Raw genomic sequence first — 22,015 nt, 5'->3', positions numbered from 1 at the left:
AGGCTGGGTGTTGATGAGTCTCAGTGAGTGAGTGTGAATCCCCACTGTGAGTTTCTAGGCTGGGTGGTGATGAGTCTCAGTGAGTGGGTGTGAATCTCCACTGTGAGTCTCTGGGCTGGGTGGTGATGAGTCTCAGTGAGTGAGTGTGAATCTCCACTGTGAGTCTCTAGGCTGGGTGGTGATGAGTCTCAGTGAGTGAGTGTGAATCTCCACTGTGAGTCTCTAGGCTGGGTGGTGATGAGTCTCAGTGAGTGAGTGTGAATCTCCACTGTGAGTCTCTAGGCTGGGTGGTGATGAGTCTCAGTGAGTGAGTGTGAATCTCCACTGTGAGTCTCTAGGCTGGGTGGTGATGAGTCTCAGTGAGTGAGTGTGAATCCCCACTGTGAGTCTCTAGGCTGGGTGGTGATGAGTCTCAGTGAGTGAGTGTGAATCTTCACTGTGAGTCTCTAGGCTGGGTGTTGATGAGTCTCAGTGAGTGTGAATCCCCACTGTGAGTTTCTAGGCTGGGTGGTGATGAGTCTCAGTGAGTGGGTGTGAATCTCCACTGTGAGTCTCTGGGCTGGGTGGTGATGAGTCTCAGTGAGTGAGTGTGAATCTCCACTGTGAGTCTCTAGGCTGGGTGGTGATGAGTCTCAGTGAGTGAGTGTGAATCTCCACTGTGAGTCTCTAGGCTGGGTGGTGATGAGTCTCAGTGAGTGAGTGTGAATCCCCACTGTGAGTCTCTAGGCTGGGTGGTGATGAGTCTCAGTGAGTGAGTGTGAATCTTCACTGTGAGTCTCTAGGCTGGGTGTTGATGAGTCTCAGTGAGTGTGAATCCCCACTGTGAGTTTCTAGGCTGGGTGGTGATGAGTCTCAGTGAGTGGGTGTGAATCTCCACTGTGAGTCTCTGGGCTGGGTGGTGATGAGTCTCAGTGAGTGAGTGTGAATCTCCACTGTGAGTCTCTAGGCTGGGTGGTGATGAGTCTCAGTGAGTGAGTGTGAATCTCCACTGTGAGTCTCTAGGCTGGGTGGTGATGAGTCTCAGTGAGTGAGTGTGAATCTCCACTGTGAGTCTCTAGGCTGGGTGGTGATGAGTCTCAGTGAGTGAGTGTGAATCCCCACTGTGAGTCTCTAGGCTGAGTGGTGATGCGTCTCAGTGAGTGTGTGTGAATCTCCACTGTGAGTCTCTAGGCTGGGTGGTGATGAGTCTCAGTGAGTGAGTGTGAATCCCCACTGTGAGTCTCTAGGCTGGGTGGTGATGCGTCTCAGTGAGTGAGTGTGAATCTCCACTGTGAGTCTCTAAACTGGGTAGTGATGAGTCTCAGTGATTGATTATGAATCTCCACTGTGAGTCTCTAGGCTGGGTGGTGATGCGTCTCAGTGAGTGAGTGTGCATCCCCACTCTGGTTCTCAGACTGTGCGAGGAGCGTGCGGGGGGCGGGGGGGGGAGCTGCTCACGTGGGTGGTGTAGACGGCCTGCGGATCGTCCTCCAGCCCCCGTGACAGCCCGAAGTCGGACACCTTGCACACCAGCTTGCTGTCCACCAGGACGTTGCGAGCGGCCAGGTCGCGGTGGATGTAGTTCATGTCGGACAGGTACTTCATGCCGGCTGCAATGCCCCTCAGCATGCCCACCAGCTGACCCACGTTGAACTGCCCGTCCTGTTTCTGTTCAAACGATTTATAACATCTGTGATGTTTCGTCCCTGTGCACAGCCATTCAGACACTTACAATCTGCTCGAATTTAGAAAGCAGTTCAAATACTTGCCTGTATTGCCAAGGGTCCTAGGCCTCCAGGCTTGCCTTTATAGTACTGCATGTAATACAATCATAGCCATTCAAAATGGATTCAAAAGATAATATTAATTGAACATGCAGGGTTCAATCTGATTTTGGATATTACATGATCAAGACACCTTGTTGAATATTGCGTCATCTGATGTCGTTATATTATAAATACATACATGATACATAGTGAAGGAAGCTGTGGTGTAGGTTATAGCGCAGTTAGTGCACCATGGCCTAAGTTCAATTCCTGGCCATGGCTCATATCAGTGGTGGGTGATATCTGAATCGGTACTGGGGGGCCCTTGTCACCAACCCACACTGGCCAGTGTGGTGAAGTATGATAAGAGGCATGGCATGGGGAGGTCTTCATCTATCAATGGATTTGAAGAAGGGATGAGGATTGTAAATAATTATTCCATAGATATAACCTTCCACGTAAAATTATACGTCTGACTACTATGATCCCACTATTAAATTTGACTGCACTCGATAACATTGATTGTCAATCAATATTTTCCTCCTTTGTCATGGATCTATTAATTAATTACAATACTTTCATCATCAGCTGTCATGTGAAAACACACGTGCACGGCCATACATGAACACATGTATCACTCATGGAAATCGCCAAATACAAGCCCCCTTCCGTGACAATTTGAATTATCACCATCATTTACAAGCATTCGGGTCATCGTTATGACGCTAATTATTGGCAATTATCGCCACGTCCCGTGGTCGTCATTCATAATTAGTCTCTAGGAAAGCTGGCCTGGAATATGTGCGTACTGTGTGCCCATTAAAACAGGACCATTGGGCTCCTAATGCATTCGACTCCAGCAAGTTGAGCCCACATTGAATACAGAAGCTACATTTCACCAGCTGAGTGTAATGAAGCTCCAACATTGGTTATGCTCGCCACCTGTTCTGCATTATCCAGCTGCTTTTGCTTGTGTCTTTTCAATTTGAAATGCATGCTGCCTTCCTTCAAAGCGAGACGATAAATTACCCGGTAACAATGCCAGATAGGCTGCGTAAGTGTTTCAACTTCGATTTGAGATTAGGCAAGAGGCTGAAAATAAGAGAATTAGGTCTCAACTTCACAGCAGGTTCACGGAATTTCATCTCAATTCCGGTGAGATACACTTTTCGGACACCCCCTGTAATTCACGTGAACGCGGCGCGGCGCTTTACCCGGAGGAAGGAGTCCAGGGATCCATTCTCCATGTACTCCGTGATGATCATTACAGGCGTCGCTGCAGGCAAAGCACAAGAACCCGGTCAATTCCTGCACATTAACGAGACGTTAGCCCTTCCGTTTCACCTCGATTGCCACAAACACGGGGGGGGGGGTGCGGGGGATGGCGTGGACATTAAGGGGTTATAGTGTTGAATATATTTTTTTGTCGTCTTTGTTGCCGGTGTGATGTGGCCACCCCTGTCCACGTGTCTTTTTTTTTTTTTACAAAATACCAATTTGGAGAAGGAAAAAAATCAACGAGTTCAGTCACCGCTTTGCACCGTCGGAAACAAAGTGTCCGCAGTTGTGCAAAGCAACGCTTTTGTGTCTAAATTGAACACGGCTTGGTGACTGTGGGGCTTTACCCAAGCAGGTATTTGGGCTGTGTTTCAATCGTGACAAAACATATATTACATTCAGTATTTTAGATATAACTTCCTCAAACTTTCTTTCAATGTATTAATTCAGAGATAATCAATCTGAGTATTCTTTTAAAATCATCCCCACGTGACTATTCCAAATACACACTTATTTGAAACCCCTAATTTCTCATCGTCTCCATTCACTTTAAATTTCACTTCAGTGTGAATAGAATTGACATATGTGAATATAATATATATATAAATAATCAGGCACCTATAAAGGCCAGCATGGCGCACGAAGGAGCATTGTGATCAGCACCATGCCCGCCCAGCTTTGTCGCCCCTGTGCCAATGTTTACGCACCTTGCCAAGTATTAATTTAAGGCTGAGTCGACCTACTGAGCCCTCGGACCTACTCAGATATTCATCACTGATATTTTCCATGAACGTGATTCAAACTCAGGTCACCAGGTTTGTTGTGCAGTGCCCTAACCCATGACACGCACAACAAAGAAAAAGATCCCCCGTATAGCCTGTAACAGACTGTAGGGGCAAGTGCTGTTAGCGAGCACCTATAAAGGCCGGCACGGCACACGAGGGGGTGGGTGGCCAACACCACGCCCGGCCGCCTTTGTCTCCCTCGTGGCGATGTTTACACATCGCACCTGGTACCCATTTGAGGCTGAGTCGGCCTAGGGGAGGCCCAGGACCGGTTCAGATAATCGTCACTGGTGTTGGCCGTGAGCAGGAATCGAACTCGGGTCACCGGGTTCGCAGCTAGCTAACCGCGACATTACCGCTCCCCACCATGACACGTACAGCCACTGACTCACATGCAAATAAAAAATACCCTGCTTATCCTGGAGACACTGCTGCTGAGTGCACTGTTTTGGTAAGTGCCTATAAAGGCTGGAAAGGCACCATTCCTGGCTGTCATTCACTCCAAACTGCTGATGTTGGCCACATCATCTCTCGTGTACCAAAGGCGACGCTTAAACCTAAAATCACATAAATATGCAATGCACCTGGGATCTGAAAGCCGAGGCAGTGTTGAGCCTGGATGACCGTTGGATGGGTGACCGTCAAGGCTTGCCAGGTCGTGTGTGAGGTGGCTAGGAGATGGCAGTGTTGAGAAATTGTTCCTCGGCTTGTGTGGATTTTCACCAGTTCCTCTGGTTTCGTCCTAACGTGCCAAACACTCATGGGTGGTATTCTCCAAACATCCCAATGCAGGACCAAAACTAAAAAAAATTGTATCTTCTGGTAAATAATTGGCATTATGATTGTAAATAGATACCAACTACTACTGGTGTAAATTTGCCCAGAAATCGCAGTGTGGCTACTGCCAGGTGGTTCGTGTGCTGTGTTCATATATGTGATCAGATATTCTTAGCAAAGATCTATACTTGCCTTAAAGAGAGAAGTTTAATAAATTAAGCACAGGTGTGCTTTAGAGCTGCTAAAAATAGTCGTGATTAATTTCACAGTTTCATTATTCTCTCCACAAGACCTGCCACTATTCTCTTTGATTATGCAGAATAACTGGTGGAGCGTAATCAGGAAGAGGGCTGTTAAAAATAGAAGCGCATGCTACATTCACAAACCCCCATCCTGCAATGTCTCACAAGGCTCCGTTCTCAGCCCACGGCTCTTCTCATTACGTCTCCTCCCTCTTTGCAAGACCATCTCGTGTTGTAATGTAGAGCGGCGTTTGCACGCTGATGACAACCGGCTCTACATCGCCAACGACCCCATGACCCCGACCACAATATGCACTCTCACATTCTTCCTTGAATTACTCTCATTTCGGATTGGGTTTCAACGTCCTCCAGCTAAACATTTCAAAAACTTATACTCATCAGCAAAAAAGTTCACTCTCGGGAGAGACTCCGGTTCGAGTGTGCTCCTACTGAACTCTGATGTTACACTGGCCGATAGTGTGGAAAATCTTGGCAGGTGTCATTGATCCTACGCTCTCGTTCTGTCCCCACATCTCACACCTTCGATTAGCATGGTTTGCCACGTGCAGTGAAAAAGAAGTTCAACATGTGCGTACATAAGTATGTATGTTGATACATACTTATGTACGCACATGTTGAACTTCTTTGATACATACTTATGTACGCACATGTTGAACTTCTTTTTCACTGCACGTGGCAAACCGTGCTAATCAGAGGTGCGGGGGAAGGACAGCAAACTAAACACATTAAATTGTTCTAAAACACGATTTAAAGCTTTCGTGGCTGGAGGAATTCATCTTCTTGGTTCTTTCGGAAAAGTCACGTAGAAGGGAAATAATAAAATAATAAAATAGAACATAATAAAATTCTCACGACGTTTCGGCCACAATACAAGCAGCCATCCTCAGGTGAAGAAACAGCTGTCAGAAAGACAGCGCTCCAATGAACACTGCTAAGCTTGGCAGCATATTTAAGCTGGGTGGGAGGAGAAGAGCGCCTTGACAAAGGAGTTTACATATCAACAGAAAGAACCAAGAAGATGTTCTAAAGCAGTTATTTTTCATCTTCTTGGTTCTTTCGGTAAAGTCACGTAGAAGGGAAGTAATCAAATAATAAAGATAAAACATATCAAAATAATCTCACGACGTTTCGGGCCACAACGACGAAGCGTCGTGAGAATTATTTTATTATGTTTTATTCTTATTATTGTATTACTTCCCTTCTACGTGACTTTACCAAAAGAACCAAGAAGATGAATCCCTGCAGTCACGAAAGCTTTAAATCGAAAAAAAGTTATTTTTCAATCTAGATTTAAAAGTGCATAGCTCCAGTGGCTTGCTAATAGCAGAAGTAAGAGCATTCCACACGGCCGCAGAAGCGCATCTCAAAGGGCGTGATGCGGTGACCATCTCAAGTCTGCAGGACCTCATACCTCCATTCATGCAATATCTCCCACATTCACCAAGTCCTGATCCCAGCTGCCACTGATAATCTCTTCCATCTCATCGTCACACCCTGACTTCACCATTGAAGCTCTTCCCAATGTCCTCCTCAAATCACACATCTCCAAAATAACGACGCCAGACTTATCACTAGCACCGTGCCAATCCCACCAATCCCACCACTGGCTGCCAATTAATTATTGGATCAATTTCAAGATCACAATCACCATCTTCAAGATCATCTATGGACTGGCCCCTCCCCCTACCTCTCTCCTTTCATCTCACTCGAGCTCCACTCCACACAGTTTCTGCTCCAGAAACCGAGGGTTTCTGTCAACCTTCACTCAGTGGGAGAGGTCGTTCATTCCTCTGTTACCACCATTGTCTCGAGCTCTCATCCCCCACCCATTCGTGGTGTTGACTCCCTACACGTCTTTAAGTCTAGGATCATGAGCTCTCTTTTTCCTCTCGCTGCCTCTTTCACAAAACGAAATATGCCCTCGTGTTTCTGGACAGAGTCTCGATGTATGGTCTCATCGAGACGCTATATTGTGTTTCAATTGTATCGTATCCAATAATGTAAATAAATAAATAATATGCACATCGATATTAACTGGGGCACCGAGAGCGTGCATTCTTTCTGCGTCCATTGTGAATCAATGAGCAGGCGTGCTGAACCAGCACAATGAGTACGCCAGCAACAAAACTCACTTGAACGTGTTATTAGTGTATCATTACATTTAAATTGGTAGCCACTTGGCCTTAAGAATATCCAATGGGGATTTTTGTAACTGCTGCATGTAATTCATATTCCTCTCAGGGTGATGCAATTGAGACCGTGGAGAGGGAAGACCTTGGTTTAGGCGAAGAAACTCAATGTCGATGTTCTGACGTCAATATGTGACTGGGAGCCACATTCCAGGTTCGTGTTGAGTGTATTGTATGTCGTGTGTAATGCACACAGGTCCATTCAGCTCTTAGTTATAGTCGCAAAACCATTTTCCCATCCATAGCGTAGCCATCTTTCTGTTTTATTCAACCAACATACTCACTTAATGCTCAAACCACAACCGATAACTGAATTTGCCAAGACGTACATTGTACTCATCTTTTGGTGAACACTCGAAAAGGCTAGACCAATCGGAACTTAATGGAGCTGCGCAGAATGGCTAGGGACGTTTCCCACTGCTCTGAGCTTCTTCGATGAATTGTAAGAAAGCCTAAACGTGGTCCGGTGTGGCTTAGACCACTTTCAGCAACACACACACTTATTAAATACACTGCTTGTGAATGTATTTGTTTTTCAATTCATTCAACTAATTATTGCTCGCAGTCGTGGTATAAGTCGTGTGAGCATTTCCGTGCTTGTGTCTTAGCACATGTACGCACTGACTTTGTGCTCCGTAGGACACGTGCCAGTCACTTCCCGCCACTCGCCGTTATCACTCGCCAGGGATTATCGCAAGATTTTGCTATCGCGGCAAAAAAAATATTAATATTTTGTGTAATGCCTAAAAGGTCCAAGGAAGTGGTGATTTTGTCAACAACAAAAAACGACGCTCACAATAGATTTTTGTCTTCACATGATGCAAACCAGCAGCTTTCATTTGATGCACATCTTATATTTGTGAAGATAATGTGTGGATGAAGGGGATTTGGATACAGACGCGTGTATATTTGTGTGTAACTGTGTATATGTAAAAGATATCATGATGGGGAACCCTTTTATCTTTCTCTCCATGAGAACGCTTAAAAACAGTGTGTGCTGCTACAGCCGCGAGTGTGAAATGAGTCACAATTTTTGCGTAATCAAGGCCAACGGGAGTGTTCTATTTGCTCAAATGGAAATGCTATTTTAACGAGCTATTGGTGGGGGAGAGGGGGAGGGTTCTCCCAAACAGAATTCTCCCAAACTCCCGTTGAGCATTGTTGAAAGTTTATCCCCAGCGTAAAGTGCGGCATCCATCTTCCAGAACAGAGAGATAAGTGTTGCCAACTGTGACAGCCAATCCCTGCTAATAAGACAACTGTGAGATAATTTAATGTAATAGCTCTTGCCAGACCTCCTTGGCCTGATGATGAAACAATAAATAAGCCTAATCTCTGGTTGAGCGCAATAATTGCGAACAAAAGGTGCACTTCATGAACCACGACTCATTTTACGCCGTACGAAATAACGAAATGTTCCTTTGAAGCCCAAGAGATGTTAATGGAGTAAATCAAATAAATAATAGACTGTGAAAATATGTCTATATTGCACAAAGTGCATTCCCAAAGCTAATTTGTGCCTCGTAATAAGTAAAATGACCTTAGCTACCCTGGACACGATATACTGGTTGAGGAGCCACACAACTTCAACAGCACTCTTTTGGGACCAATTATGCACAACAAATACCATTTCTTTGCTAATTGACATTGTTAGCATGCAAGCGCCCCGTTAGTGAACAACAACGCTTAATTTTCTTCGCTCGGTGTAACAAGCAGAAGACGGGCAGGAGGCACTATTCTTAGAAGTGCATTGGCAATTTGTTGGGGTTTTTTTGCTTTCGTTAAAACTCACAAGATATTCATACTCTGCCCATCTAGCGCACGGTAATGAATTTGCGCAACAAATTCCTCAGAGAACTAAAGCAACTTTGTTGAAATGTACCATCACTTGCATTGTTTTCGTGAAAAATGTACGTGAAACGAAAATATCAACATCATCAACAACATCACCACCATCATCAACAACATCACCACCAGTGTTGTGTACACATGCGTACACGTGCACACTGTATTTGTGGTGGGGAGTAGTGGCACATCGGGTTGCACACTTCATTAAAATTCCCAGTCGTACAGCAACCGCCTGTGTTGCCACTAAGTGGCGGGGTGATATCTCCCGCGCTTCTACCAGGCTAGGTTCCAGGCCATCAAGCACACCCCCTGGGGAGAGCGGCATCTGAATCTGTCCTGGGCAACCCCAAGTATCATAATCCTGGCCACCTGACCCTCTCTTGTGACATGCCAGCCACTTTCAAGGCTCAGTACATTGGCGATCTTGTTCGAATGTGTGCTATGACATCACAGATAATTCGTTTGTGTCGGTATATTCGGAACCCCTCTTGTGATTCGATGAATTTCTGTAATCTTAGGTCATGATTTGATTCAAGAATCAATTATTGTTTTGATATAACAATGAATGTAGCATCTCGAGTTACCGCAAAGAAGTCTTGAATATTATTTTTTTCAAATCATTAATTTCTCATGCGTGAGATATGTGCACGTAATATATCGCGAGCACACCTATTGATTTTAATCAATTCACATGTATGTAGTTACTTGCCAGGTATTTGCGCGTGTGTGCATGTGCTCATCTGTCAGTGAAGCAGGCTCGTGAAGGATGCTAGTGCGCAGATGGAGGCAATCGCCTTCCAAAAACAACGTCGGGTGGAGGAGCGATGCTCACAATACCGAGCAGATCGCCGGGTGGCTAAAACACAGGTGACAGTGTGAAGCACAGGTGATGCATGAGCCAATCATCTCAGTCAGTTAACCGATAACACCTGCGTCTGTCCCATGACCTCCTACCAGCAATTCTTCGACACTTCACGTGGCATCAAGGTGCAACTAGCCTGGCACAAGCGCCGCAGTGATGTCATTGTAATTTTTGGCGACGACAGGCGCCGTTTGCTGCTGCTGCTGCTGTTGTTGTTAGTGGACTCACTCTTGGTGACGACCCCTTCCAGGCGGATGATGCTCGGGTGCTCAAACTGGCCCATGATGCTGGCCTCGCTCAGGAAGTCCCTGCGCTGCTTCTCGCTGTACCCGGCCTTCAGAGTCTTGATGGCCACCGGCGCCTCGGCCTGGCCCGGCACGCGCAGGACCCCGCTGTACACCTCCCCAAACTCTCCTGGTAGCGATGCAGGGGTGGGGGGGGTTCAATTAACAGCAGCAAATGGTTAATTAAACTGAGCATTATCAAGCGTAAGTGTTAATCCCCCCTCGCCGCCCGTGTTTCTCGACGGCAGGCCTCAAGTCTCATGCCTGGGCAGGCCTCTATACATTGCCCAATCTTCTCCTTTCACACATAACTTAGGAACGCATTCATATGGAGATTAAAGAGCGCTTCGTGCATAAAAGGGACAATTCGTATGCAAAGTAGGTGATATATATGTTGTATTGAGTGGGCACACGGTGAGAGGCCAGCTAACAATGAGTTAATTTTTGGACGTGAATGCAGCCTCATTAAGTAAATAACTAATTAGGCAAATACATGCAGCACATACTACATTTTCTGGTAACCCCCCAAACATATGTGTGTGTGTCGAAGACATCACTCAGGCTGCTACACAAAGCAAATAGCCTTGGGCACAGAGGACAACAATGGGCCAAAAACTAGCAGCAGACTGGTAGCAAAGAAAGGGGACACTGTTGAACGGATGACCAAGAGGGAGATGGATGAGAAGTGAATTAACGGTAACACAACCAATATCATGTTGCGACGAAGAAAAAACAAAAGGGTTTTTATCCAACAGGGAAATAGTATATATACACGTCAGCGATGATTTGATTGAAAGCGCTTTGTCAATTCGCTGCTGGATGAGGGCTTCCGCATGGCATGTTGGTCATGGAAGGTTGTTTGGCCACACAACACGCTGGCCAGTGATGTAAGACATGGTCGGGAATCATATTCAGATGACCGAGTTCATAGTGCAGAGCACCCAGTGCTGCTGCCTACTTTATAGACTCATATTCCTCTTAGGTATTTTGGGTAAAGTCACGTAGGTAAAAAATAAATATTATTATTATTTATAAAAAATGAATAAACATAAATATTTATTTTAAAAAATATATATCAATATTTATTTATATATTATTTATTGATCATTAATACAAATAAATATGTATTAAAAATAAATAATATTATTTTTTTTTACCTACGGGACTTTACCGAAAAGACCTAAGAGTATGAATCCTTGCAGTCACGAAAGCTTCAAATCTAGAATTAATACTTATAGACTGTATGTTGAGATATTTGTTTGTGAATGGTACTGCAAAGAGATGTGTCACACTAGTGTAAATGTTAAGGTTAGGTATGGGCCACCTCGGGTAAGTTAACCCACAATAATCCCTTTAGTCGCACAAGTTAACAGTTAAGGCAGCAAAGAGAGTGCCCCAAAGGCTTGCGCAGAGGCAGATTAATGCCCCGGTTTCACCCCAGGATACTCTCATAAAAAAAGCCATAGCCCTGAACTCACAAAGAATTCAAACCCCTGTACCAGAGCCAGTGGAAGGCTCATTGACTTTCATTGAGCAATTTTTTAAACAATGATCTTAAGAAAGGATTTTGTGGTCTAAACCTAATTTTTTATGTTTTACGGCTACAAAATACCCTCTTGGCTCAGTGAACTGGCATTAAATCCATCTTTTTTTTAGGTCAAGATTTTTTTTTTTACAGAGGTTGACTCATTCTAAAACGAGCACCTCTCTTCGCAAGCGCTTAGAGTGACACGGAGGCAGGAGAGTGAGGTAATGATCCACCCATTTCAGCAGCTGTCCAGTAACAATCAAGTTCACCATGGTAGCCCTGACCCCCCGTGACACATCAGCATCTCAACAGGACTGTGATTGCGACCATCCTTCGTGGTGTTAATAAAATCTAAGCGTGAGATGTCATGCGTGTATTTTATTTGGCATTTATAAAGTGTGCTGAGTATAATTAATTCCGGTGCACACAAGTGATGATGTGTGCACATATTTTGCGTGTTTCGGGATCTGCATCAGCATATTTTGACCAATATTACATTATGTGCATTTTTCTTTTCCAAAAAAACTGTGTGAGATGAACAAAAAGCAGATGAAGGAACTTTTTCAAGAGCATGTTTTGCATGTTACACTATTTTATGTTTGTTTATTAATGTATACACCTGGACCTGAATACTGAGAAACTTGAAAACAATATTTGATATTTTAAATCTGCCTAATTATTGAATTACCGACAATGCTCAACAACAGTGCATGATGAGGATTTTTATTGGTTTTGTAATTTATGCACCTAAACATTTAAACCAAGTCAATCCTAGCATAGAGCTAGGCTTGGTTTGGTTACCGATTGCCCCCTGTTCTGTTTCCGTGTTCTGAAATCAAACCCAGGCTGCTAGGATTGTAATACAATGCGCTAATCAGTAGCCCACCACTTCCTATATCTTACATACCTTTGCAAACAGAAGGCAAAGATCTCCTGTATAGCCTTAACAGACTGTTTGGGCAAGTGCTGTTATAGAGCACCTATGAAAGCCAGCACAGCACACGAGGGGGTGGGTGGTCAGCACCACGCCCGGCCGCCTTTGTCTCCCCAGTGACGATGTTTACACACCATACCGGGGACTTATTTCAGGTTGAGTCGATCTAGGGGCGGGCCAGGACGGGTTCAGATAATTATCGTCACTAGTGTTTACCATGAGCGGGAATCAAACCCGGGTCGCCGGGTTCGTAGCGCAGCGCGCTCACCGCTACACTAGCACTCTATGCACACGCACGCACACGTACACCACACTCGTAAGAAACACACGTCCCAGCAGTGTCAGCGATCTCCAGGTGGAAGGAGTCACGGCTGCAGGTGTTGTGTCCAGGGTTGGATTGACACAGGGGCCTTATACGGGGACGGGTGTGGGGGGTGCAGTACAAAGCCTCGGAATTTTTTGAGGCCCCAAAAAATGTATACACACTGCTTGGAGTACAAGACTGCAGCACTGCCATACATCCTATCGTGCAAATTGGTCATTGAAGCCGTGGCATAACTGCGTGCATTACTGCCAGTTGCGTACCGGCATTAAAAGTTTTGTTCGTATTAACTTGAATTTAGATTTATAATTAGGACTTGCCATTTTTTGAAAAACTCATTAACTAAACATCCAAAGTGAGGAGCAATAGGGCATCTCGGGCACGAGTGCTGGTAAATCAGTGAAGGGAAGGAGGCCAATGCACAAAGAGGGGACCCCCAAAACTCTGACAGTAAAGCGTCCGCAGTCGTGGCAAGCGCTGCGCTCTGAACCTAGAGCCCTGAGCTCGATTCCCGGCCACTGTTCACATCGGTGACGACTGACGTCCAAACTGGTCTGGCTCCCCCCCCCCCTACCCACCCACCCCCTTTTCACCAACCTACACTGACCAATGTGGTGAAGTATGGCAAAAGAACCCCACGACTGATACAGCAATAAATAAACAAAAACCTTCAACCAGCGGTCGATTGATGAAGGTCTGAATTTGTTTTTGAATGTAGTCCTGGTTGCCTTACCAGCTCCCACCACCCTCTGGATGGAAATGCACGAGACGGTGATCTCCTTGGCAAACTCGTGCACGGCTTGTGCGGGATCCTCATACGTGTGTGGGTCCACGTAGGTCTTTATCCTCCGCAGTTTTACTGTTCGCGCAGACAGAGGGGGGTCCTCGTCAACTCGGCTGTCACAGTGCCAGAGCGTTGGCACACGACGAGAATGGCTGGCTTCGTTCAAGTCCGGCTGAGCTGTTTATACTTTTATGGGGGAGTTTAAATGCGTTCTTTGGTGATGCTGCATTGGCAGTGGTGCACAAATAAAAACTAAAACTCCACACACTCGTCAACTACACTGTCTTAAAAGTGAAACATATAATTGACAATGTTCCGGGCGATTGTTCTACTTCATAGCACATAAAACATGAAGAATGGCTTTGCCATAAATTTTGCTGATTATATGTTTTTTTTTTATTTTAAGGCAGTGTTGTTGGCTAGTGTGTTGATTTACATATATTATATGTGGAAATGCTGTTGAAAACCAAAGTTGTAAATTTATGCCTATTCATTGCATGAATTTAAAACATGTTCAGAGACATTGCAAATCATAGTATGGAAAAGCAGCAGATGCCAATCAGCCAAATAATTTGGTGAAATGTGTTTTTTTGGTAATTTCAACCTCCTCCGTATGAACTAAATTGTATATGTTTTCAAATGACTCATCTATAATTTAAACTGGTGGAGCAGTCTAGGAGGACTTCTCCAGACATACAAACATATCCTAGATTAGCCGCGGTTATCGTAGAGACTGTACCCTATATGATATTAACACAAGCAACTTTGACCACAAAAAAGTCTGAACCAATCGATGACGTTTCCTTGGCTAGATGAAAACCCGCCAGAGATGTCAATTGCTGCTGCATCGAACATGCTCAGGAAACAAACAAAAAAAGTGATCTTTGTAATCATAGCACAATGTTTAGGCTATATCAACACAATGATGAAACTGTCAATTATCTTGGTATACTTTACACCGGTACAGTGCCAGTTACATTTTTGTGCACGTGTGCTCAACGTTTTTAGTTCAGAGTTTCCACCAACTGTTCACGTGTATTAGACAGGACCCTGTGCGTACGAAGGACTTACTGTGGCCACTCCAGAAGTTGAGTTTCTCTTCGTCTGGCACGTGGCCTCCTTTTGTGTGTCGGCAACGTCTAAAGGGAAGGAGGAAAGTTGCAGCTCTTAACCTCTCACCCAAAATGCCCAATGCAACGTTGTTCCTAAAACATTTTTCACAATTGCCAATTATATTATTACGACTAATGCTCCTACATTTATTTTCCCTGTGAAGCCTCGTTGAGTCTCAAGACTCTTTTCCAGGTGAGTCATTCCAAGGTTCGCACTAGATGGGGTTGCTGTTGCTATGCGTTTCCCAATGGACTAATGTGCAAGTAATCTTGCGGATTTGCAATATTTTGGAACAATCCTTGGGCACACAACAGCCTGCTCGATTTCGAATAACATCACGGGGTGTTTAACGTCCAGGTTCGCGCCTCTGGGCTCGAACCTTGAACCTCTGCACAACAAGCAGTGAATGGTCTTTCGCTCGGTCATGTCACCACCCCAGCAATTAAATAATTCATCACTCGCTTACTTCATTTATTTCCGCTTTGCCATGCTGGCAGGAAACTCCAGCTTGGAGCGAGTTCCTTTCATCGTAATGGAAGCAGCTACAATGCAGTAGCTGTGGAAGCAGGGTCGTACTGCAAGCATGCAGAAAAAGCATGAAGCCGGCATGGCATGGCTTAATAGCTATCTTAACCTTTTGCGCTCACACTCTCAATCCAATGAACTCTCGCAGACGACAATCCAATGGATTTTGCAATTCGTAAGCCTTTAATGCTAAAGGTTGACTATGAATTGGCACTAAATGTCTTCTTGGCTGATACTTGCAGTAAATAATAATATTAAAAGCGCAGTTTAATCCCAGTCAAGCAGCAATGTAAATTGCAGGACGTTTTACTGCATTGCGGTTCTCTGTAGCTCTTATCTTTGGAGATGACATGATGAAAATTATTGCCAATTTAGTTTATATGGAAGGAAGGGGGTCGGGGGCACATTTTTTTCAACTGATACAAGGAACATTAATAATGCCACTATCGGTTCAGCTGTCTCACGTGAATATCCAGCTGTTAATATAATCTATCATGTTCGGGCAGCGCTTTATGTTTAAGGGCATTCGTTTTTCTAGTTAATGCCTTGTCACAAAGTTGATGGAAATAAGACTTCCCCCAACTTCAGAAGTTTGGGCTTCTTAAACAAGGACCATGAAAATATAACAATCCTACGAATATAATACCGTGCTAACATGAAATATAAATGTAAAACAAATCCACGTTTCAGTAAACACACCACCGTTATTATGAACCTATCTCTTTGTGGTAAATGTGCTGTTTGAAATATGCGAGCCTTTTTTGGGTTACACACACACACTGTGTGATTAGAAGAGGAAGCCCGGATAATCTTGCTCTTGTTTAAACTTCACTACATTTCCTTGGGAACATATCCCCAGGAAGAAAAAAAAAGACCTCCCACATGTGTTACTTCGCAAACAAGTGAATAAATAGATAAGCAAATAGAGATGTAGCTCCTCGCCTGCAGTGGGCCATTCACTGCTTGTTTACACAAGCATGGAAGTGCCCCACTATTGTGAAAGCCGCGGCCTCATTTGTCTGGCACAAAATTGCCTCCGCAGTTCCCACAGAGTTGACGCGCGGCGAGGATGCGTCTGCCGAGTTTGTGACCGATGGTGCAGCGCTTTCGATGGCGGTCCTCTGCGAGTCCGTGCAAAGGAGGGTAATGCTCGAGGAAAAACGTTTTAGCTCGCGATGATGCAGTGGGTTATGTGTTTTTTTTTTTTACGCGATGTGCTTCGCACGGAAAGCGGCGTTCGCGAACGTTCCACAAAACCGCAACAAACAAGCTCTGTCCGTGACTGTTTCAAGAGCATCGAGTGGTGCGGCTAGTTTTCTCACGCACACACACAAAGACAAAGGTCTGCTGTTTAGCGTTACACACCACCACATGACTAAGTGCTGTTAGTGAGCACATATCAAAGCCAGAATGACATACACTCTGCTGTCTTTGCCTCCCCAGTGCTGATATTCGCACACCTTGGCAACTATTCATTTATGGCTGAATCACAAAGATTAAAAAAGATCCCCGGTGTAGCCTTAAGAGACTTTTGGGGCAAGTGGTGTTAGCGAGCACCTATAAAGGCCAGCACGGCACACGAGGGGGTGGGTGGCCAACACCACGCCCGGCCGACTTTGTATCCCTAGTGACGATGTTTACACACCACACCAGGTACTCATTTGAGGCTGAGTCGACCTAGGGGAGGCCCAGGACAGGTTCAGATAATCGTCACCGGCGTTGGCCGTGAGCGCAAATCGAACCCGGGTCGCCAGGTTCGCAGCGGAGCGCGCTAACCACTACACTGCCGCTCCCCACATACACACATAGACACACAGAGAGATGGGGGAAAGTGCTGGAGGGATAAGGGGATGAAGGCAGCGGTTCAAGTAAAGGAGTGTTCGGGCGGTGGGTATGTGGCACATACCCTCCGCTGATGAAACAGGCGATGAAGAATATGAGCAGCAAAATCACCATGGAGACACAAGCCCCCAAGATGGTGATCTCCTTCATTTCTCCTGTCAGGGGGCTCGCTGCAGGAGACACGCGGCGGGAGAAAGGTTAGCAACTCCTTTTGAAAGTCGAGAGATTTATCTTAAATGAGATCAGCAACATGTGATCAATGTCTACAAGAAAGAGGAGAGCTTAAACCCATTTTAAAACTAGCAAAATTAAAATTCTTCCATTTTTATGTAGCACTTTCATTCATTATTATTATGTTTATTCGACTGCACTTTTGTATTTTTGAGGTGTGGGAGAGAGAGGTGAATTTGTTGGTGGATATTTAAAGCCACTTTAGAAGGCCTGCTCATTCCAAAAACACAATTTTCAAACACCATTTTTTTTAGACTTGACCTAGAGGCTGTTGTTCTCAGGTCATCCACCACCCTCAAACTACGAACTGTGTTTTCCACTGTGACAAATTTGATTGAACTATAGGCCGCAGGCTGTCAAGGCAAGCGTTGTTAGCGGGCGCCCATTAAGGTCAAAGTGCCACATCAGAAAGTGATTTAGCCAGCACCGCAAATACCCAGCCACCGCACTTCGGATCTTCAAAATACCATACAAATTTCAGGCTTTAGTTCACCAAGGTGAGGTCAACCGTGTATTCTTTTTGCCCACTGCCTCTGATGTGTATGGCCAGCAATAAAACCCAGCCACCAGGATGATAGCCAGGTGCGTTATAATTACACCACTGCTCCACGCGCTGCATGAACGCACACAGTAATGTTCAGCCCTTGATGCATCATGTCCACTGTGATGGACTGCTATTGTTTACATAACTGCCATACAATTCTCTGCATTAAAAATACAAATTTGGAGGGGCTGATTTGTCTACGAAAATTATATTCAACCTCCAAAAGAGTTTGCCTTTCCTGTTAATAATTCGTGCATGAAGGTTAGTTTGCAAATAATCTTAGGGAATAAACAAAAATACACAAACTCAGTAAAAACACAGAGAAGAAAGGAAAAATAAACGATAGATGAAGAGCGATAAATAGATACTGAGATGGACAGACTTGGTATAAAAAAAGACACGCACAGAGACAGTATGGGAAAGAAGGTGATGAGAGGTGAAGAGGGACCCGGAGACAGGGAGACAGACAGACAGACAAGCACACAGTCCCGTCAGGCAGACAAGCAGATCATATTCTTCTTCTTGGTTCTTTCGGTAAAGTCACGTAGAAGGGAAATAATCAAATAATAATAAATAAAACATAATAAAATAATTCTCACGACGTTTGTTTTATTTTTTATTATTTTATTATTTCCCTATCTACGTGACTTTACCGAAAGAACCAAGAAGATGAATCCCTGCAGTCACGAAAGCTTTAAATTGAAAGATCACATTCCGTGAGAAAGAGGCACCTTGGCTGGTGGAGTAGAAAACCCGGGCGCTGTAGGCTCCGAAGCCTGCGGCTGTGCGTGCGCGCACGCGGAACGTGTAGACAGCACCCGCCCGCAGCCCTGACATGGTGGCACCACGAGCGCTGGCCTTCACCAGCGTGCAGTTCTGCTCCTTCGAGTCCTGAATCGCAGTGATGCGCAACGTCGGATCGCGGGGCTCGAGCCCACGCCACAGCTTGCGCCGAAGCGGTCTGTTGCGCTTGCAACTCCCTGTGCAGTGGCGACGTGACAGCCGGCCTGGTGCCTCTCGGGTCTGTGTTTATTCGTTGTGTGGACATCGCCGCGTGGTCGGCATTCTGGTCGTGTGTGTGTGTGTGCAACCCATTTGTGCGTTCGCACATGAATGAGACGTTATCCCGGTATTGAATTGAAGTTCTGTGTTTGCCGGTTTGTGCATCGTGCGCTTTGTGGAGATTGACGTGAAAACGTTTTGATGCCGAGTTGTGCAACAAAAAGTATCGCGCCGTGACAATTTGCTCGTGGATTTCTACACGTGAATTATTACCGACAATATTTGCACAATACATAATGCAACTATGCCAAGTATAAAATACATAAAGCACATTAATTTTGCACATGTATATATAAACACACTTTTAAAATTACTGGAACAACTTGCTAGAAATGAAACCAGTCACGTGATTTATTTTACAACCAGTCCAATGGCATTCCAATGACAATTGAGAATTGTGAGGTGTAGGTCTGCTCATAAATTATCGCCGAAATTGTGCCGAATCGTAAATGACAGTGATGCTTCCTTGAGGACCTCCCCTTTGCAGACCCTCCATGGTTGCAAATATGGTGCGACAAACGCCACTAATATTGTACACGCTCTGGAACATTGGCCCATGTGGGGGACTCCTCTTCTGTGGATGTCCCTAAGGACCGTGGGTTTGAGGGCCACTGCCATGTGAAATTGAAACAAGTCTTCACAGCAGTAACCTGCTGGGCTCCAATTGGAATTTAAAATGTGCACGCGATCATATAACATCTCTGACAAACCCTCTTAACCCTATACATTCTGCCCTACTTCTCCTCGCCCCCCCACCCCACCCCCTCAAACCCACATCCCCCCACCACGATGGTTGTTATATGCAGACAACTGAGGTAAAGGTTAGTTCCCTGGCCGAATGGTGTGTCTCGTATTTGAGGGCTTGCATGGAATTGAGACTGTCGGTAAAGGTGAGACGCATTATACGGTAATTTCTCGAACAGTGTTATGGCGGTTTTAAAACCAAGCAAATTATGCCTGATGTGTCAACTTGTGTACAGCTAGTGCTACCCTTCGGAAGATGTCTACCCGCGCAGGTATCATAGTTACGATGAGGGACTAGCGTTGTTTTGGCAATGAACTTTGCATCGCGGCAGCCTGGTATTGTACATTGCTGCCCATCGACTTGTGTGCGAGTAGTATGCCCTGGAGCAACTGTTCACTAAGAGCATCTGTCTCTGTATTCCCAAATAAGTACAAACAAAAAACAATGTTTTCATTAGCATTAATGCCCTCCCACACTGCTGTGGGTTTGATGACCTGTCAAGCCAGTTAGTTCGCGGTATGCTACTTCTTAAAAAATGCTTCATGCCAGATGGTCAGATTGATTAAAATAACACAGTAAGGGCCGTGATCATTTGATAACGTCGTCATTAAAATCATGCATTAACTTCATATGACCAACACATAAAAACAATGAAATGGGCACATGCCAATGGTAATGAGCAATATGAAACATTTTTTACTTGTATTTCATAATCACATCATAAATGTAAAAAATATTCCGACCATAAGCTGACACACTGTGAAATATCAGCAAGCGGGCTTTGTCATTTGGACTAAAACTAAGACGAGAGGCATCTGTGCATTGTGGGACACCAGTTTGGGCCAGAAGATGCCTGCTCTCCACACCCCATTTGCGTTTGCAATTACTGCGGCCGATTTGCTCAACTGATGTGGCAGCTCGCTCAGAATTGTTGTCAGAAAATCCCCTGGGATGAGTCGCACTCCAATTTTTGCGGTAATGTGGAAACTCTTCGAAAAGATTCCAAATTCGCGTTTAAAATGTATCCCACGGGCTCTGGTGCAAATTCAAAATCTGTGCAGTTGTGCAGAGTGTTTAAAAATGCATGTGAGGTTTCAGATATATGCGTGCTTATTTTAAATGACTGGTTTAATACTTTGTTAACACTATCAATTCGATTTGAATTATATTGCTGCTTAGTATACAATTAGAATTGCAGACATACTGGATCAAATAATAGAACATTAAATTAATAATAACGTGACTCCAAATCCATATTAACAAATATTTTATACACAACACTCTTTGATTATCCATCGCGTAGCGTGATTTTCAGCTCTCTCAAACTTTTGCTTTAATTATTGGAGACCGATCCATTAAGTACTGACCTTGTGGCAGCAGCTGAGTTCGTATTCCAAAATGATTCCATTTGGCTGCTGGGGTTCACTCCACGACAGCGTGAGGCTGTCCCGTGTCTCCCCTTCTTTCTGAATCACCAGGATCTCAGAAGGTGCTGGAAAACAATTCGCGTTATACACATATATATATAAATACGGCAGTATGGCGGCATGTTGCCCTGCTTATGATGTACGCAAGCTGAAAGAGTAAAAAATTAAATTTTTGGGCCTCATGCATGTGCTATCATATGTGGAGCTTTTATAGCAAAGAGAATAAGCATTTATTATGTATACTGAATTGAGACTGATCCAAATTCATGGGTGACTACCTGTGCTCACAATCACAGCTCATTCAGCCCATTTACAAACATACGCAAGTCTGCCTGGGTCCGCCGGTTCAAGTTTTTATAGCTGCCTAGCAATTTCCGCAGCACATTACCGATATACACTCCATGTTGTAAAATTAATGTCATAGACCCCGTGGTGGCTCCCTAATGTAGGGTATTGTCTAAAAGTGCCATGGGCCAAAACTGCCCACGGTTTTATTTTGTAATTTACAAACATTCACCAAGACCTCGTGCTGCCTGGCCTTCTCACGAGTGTGTGTGTATATGTGTGCGCATTTAGACGTAATGAATATTGCTGCAAGGATGTGGGTGTATTATTTAATCACAATTTTTTTCTTTAACTAACATCATGTTAGCCAGAGAGAACATTGCAAAGGAAATTGGTATAAAATGATACACAACAAAAGAAATATAAAATGTAACCATGCAACAGTACAAAATAATGAAATAATGTGTCCTCTTACACTTCAACAGACACTTGAAATGCATTAACTATAAATTTACATTTGGAATATGATAAACATGGCTTAATACAGAAGCACTTTATAAATATATAATTAAGTTCATTAGTATATTACAGAGGTACATGCATTTGTATTTCAGTGTTTTAAATTGTTTTTGATTTATATTA

The 22,015-nt window shown here is 44.5% G+C and overlaps 1 protein-coding gene across 1 annotated transcript in view; it reads right to left on the bottom strand.

Annotated features, from left to right (window-relative positions):
* LOC144721261 (ephrin type-A receptor 4-like) overlaps positions 1-22,015 on the bottom strand; it is a 60,362-nt gene that overhangs the window by 8,270 nt on the left and 30,077 nt on the right. Inside the window, exons 6-13 of the mRNA XM_078598753.1 lie at positions 21,029-21,153; positions 18,586-18,745; positions 17,144-17,249; positions 14,671-14,738; positions 13,549-13,674; positions 9,976-10,161; positions 2,960-3,021; positions 1,438-1,647 (exon numbers count right to left, since the gene is read on the bottom strand). Coding sequence (XP_078454879.1) covers positions 1,438-1,647; positions 2,960-3,021; positions 9,976-10,161; positions 13,549-13,674; positions 14,671-14,738; positions 17,144-17,249; positions 18,586-18,745; positions 21,029-21,153 — 1,043 coding nt within the window. The remainder of the gene's footprint in view (positions 1-1,437; positions 1,648-2,959; positions 3,022-9,975; positions 10,162-13,548; positions 13,675-14,670; positions 14,739-17,143; positions 17,250-18,585; positions 18,746-21,028; positions 21,154-22,015) is intronic.

The sequence above is a fragment of the Lampetra planeri genome, chromosome 11 (genome assembly GCF_965212315.1).
Source record: "Lampetra planeri chromosome 11, kcLamPlan1.2.h2, whole genome shotgun sequence".
Lineage (NCBI taxonomy): Eukaryota > Metazoa > Chordata > Hyperoartia > Petromyzontiformes > Petromyzontidae > Lampetra > Lampetra planeri.
Note: the sequence above shows the minus strand (reverse complement) of the source record. Positions and strands in the feature narration are given on the sequence as shown.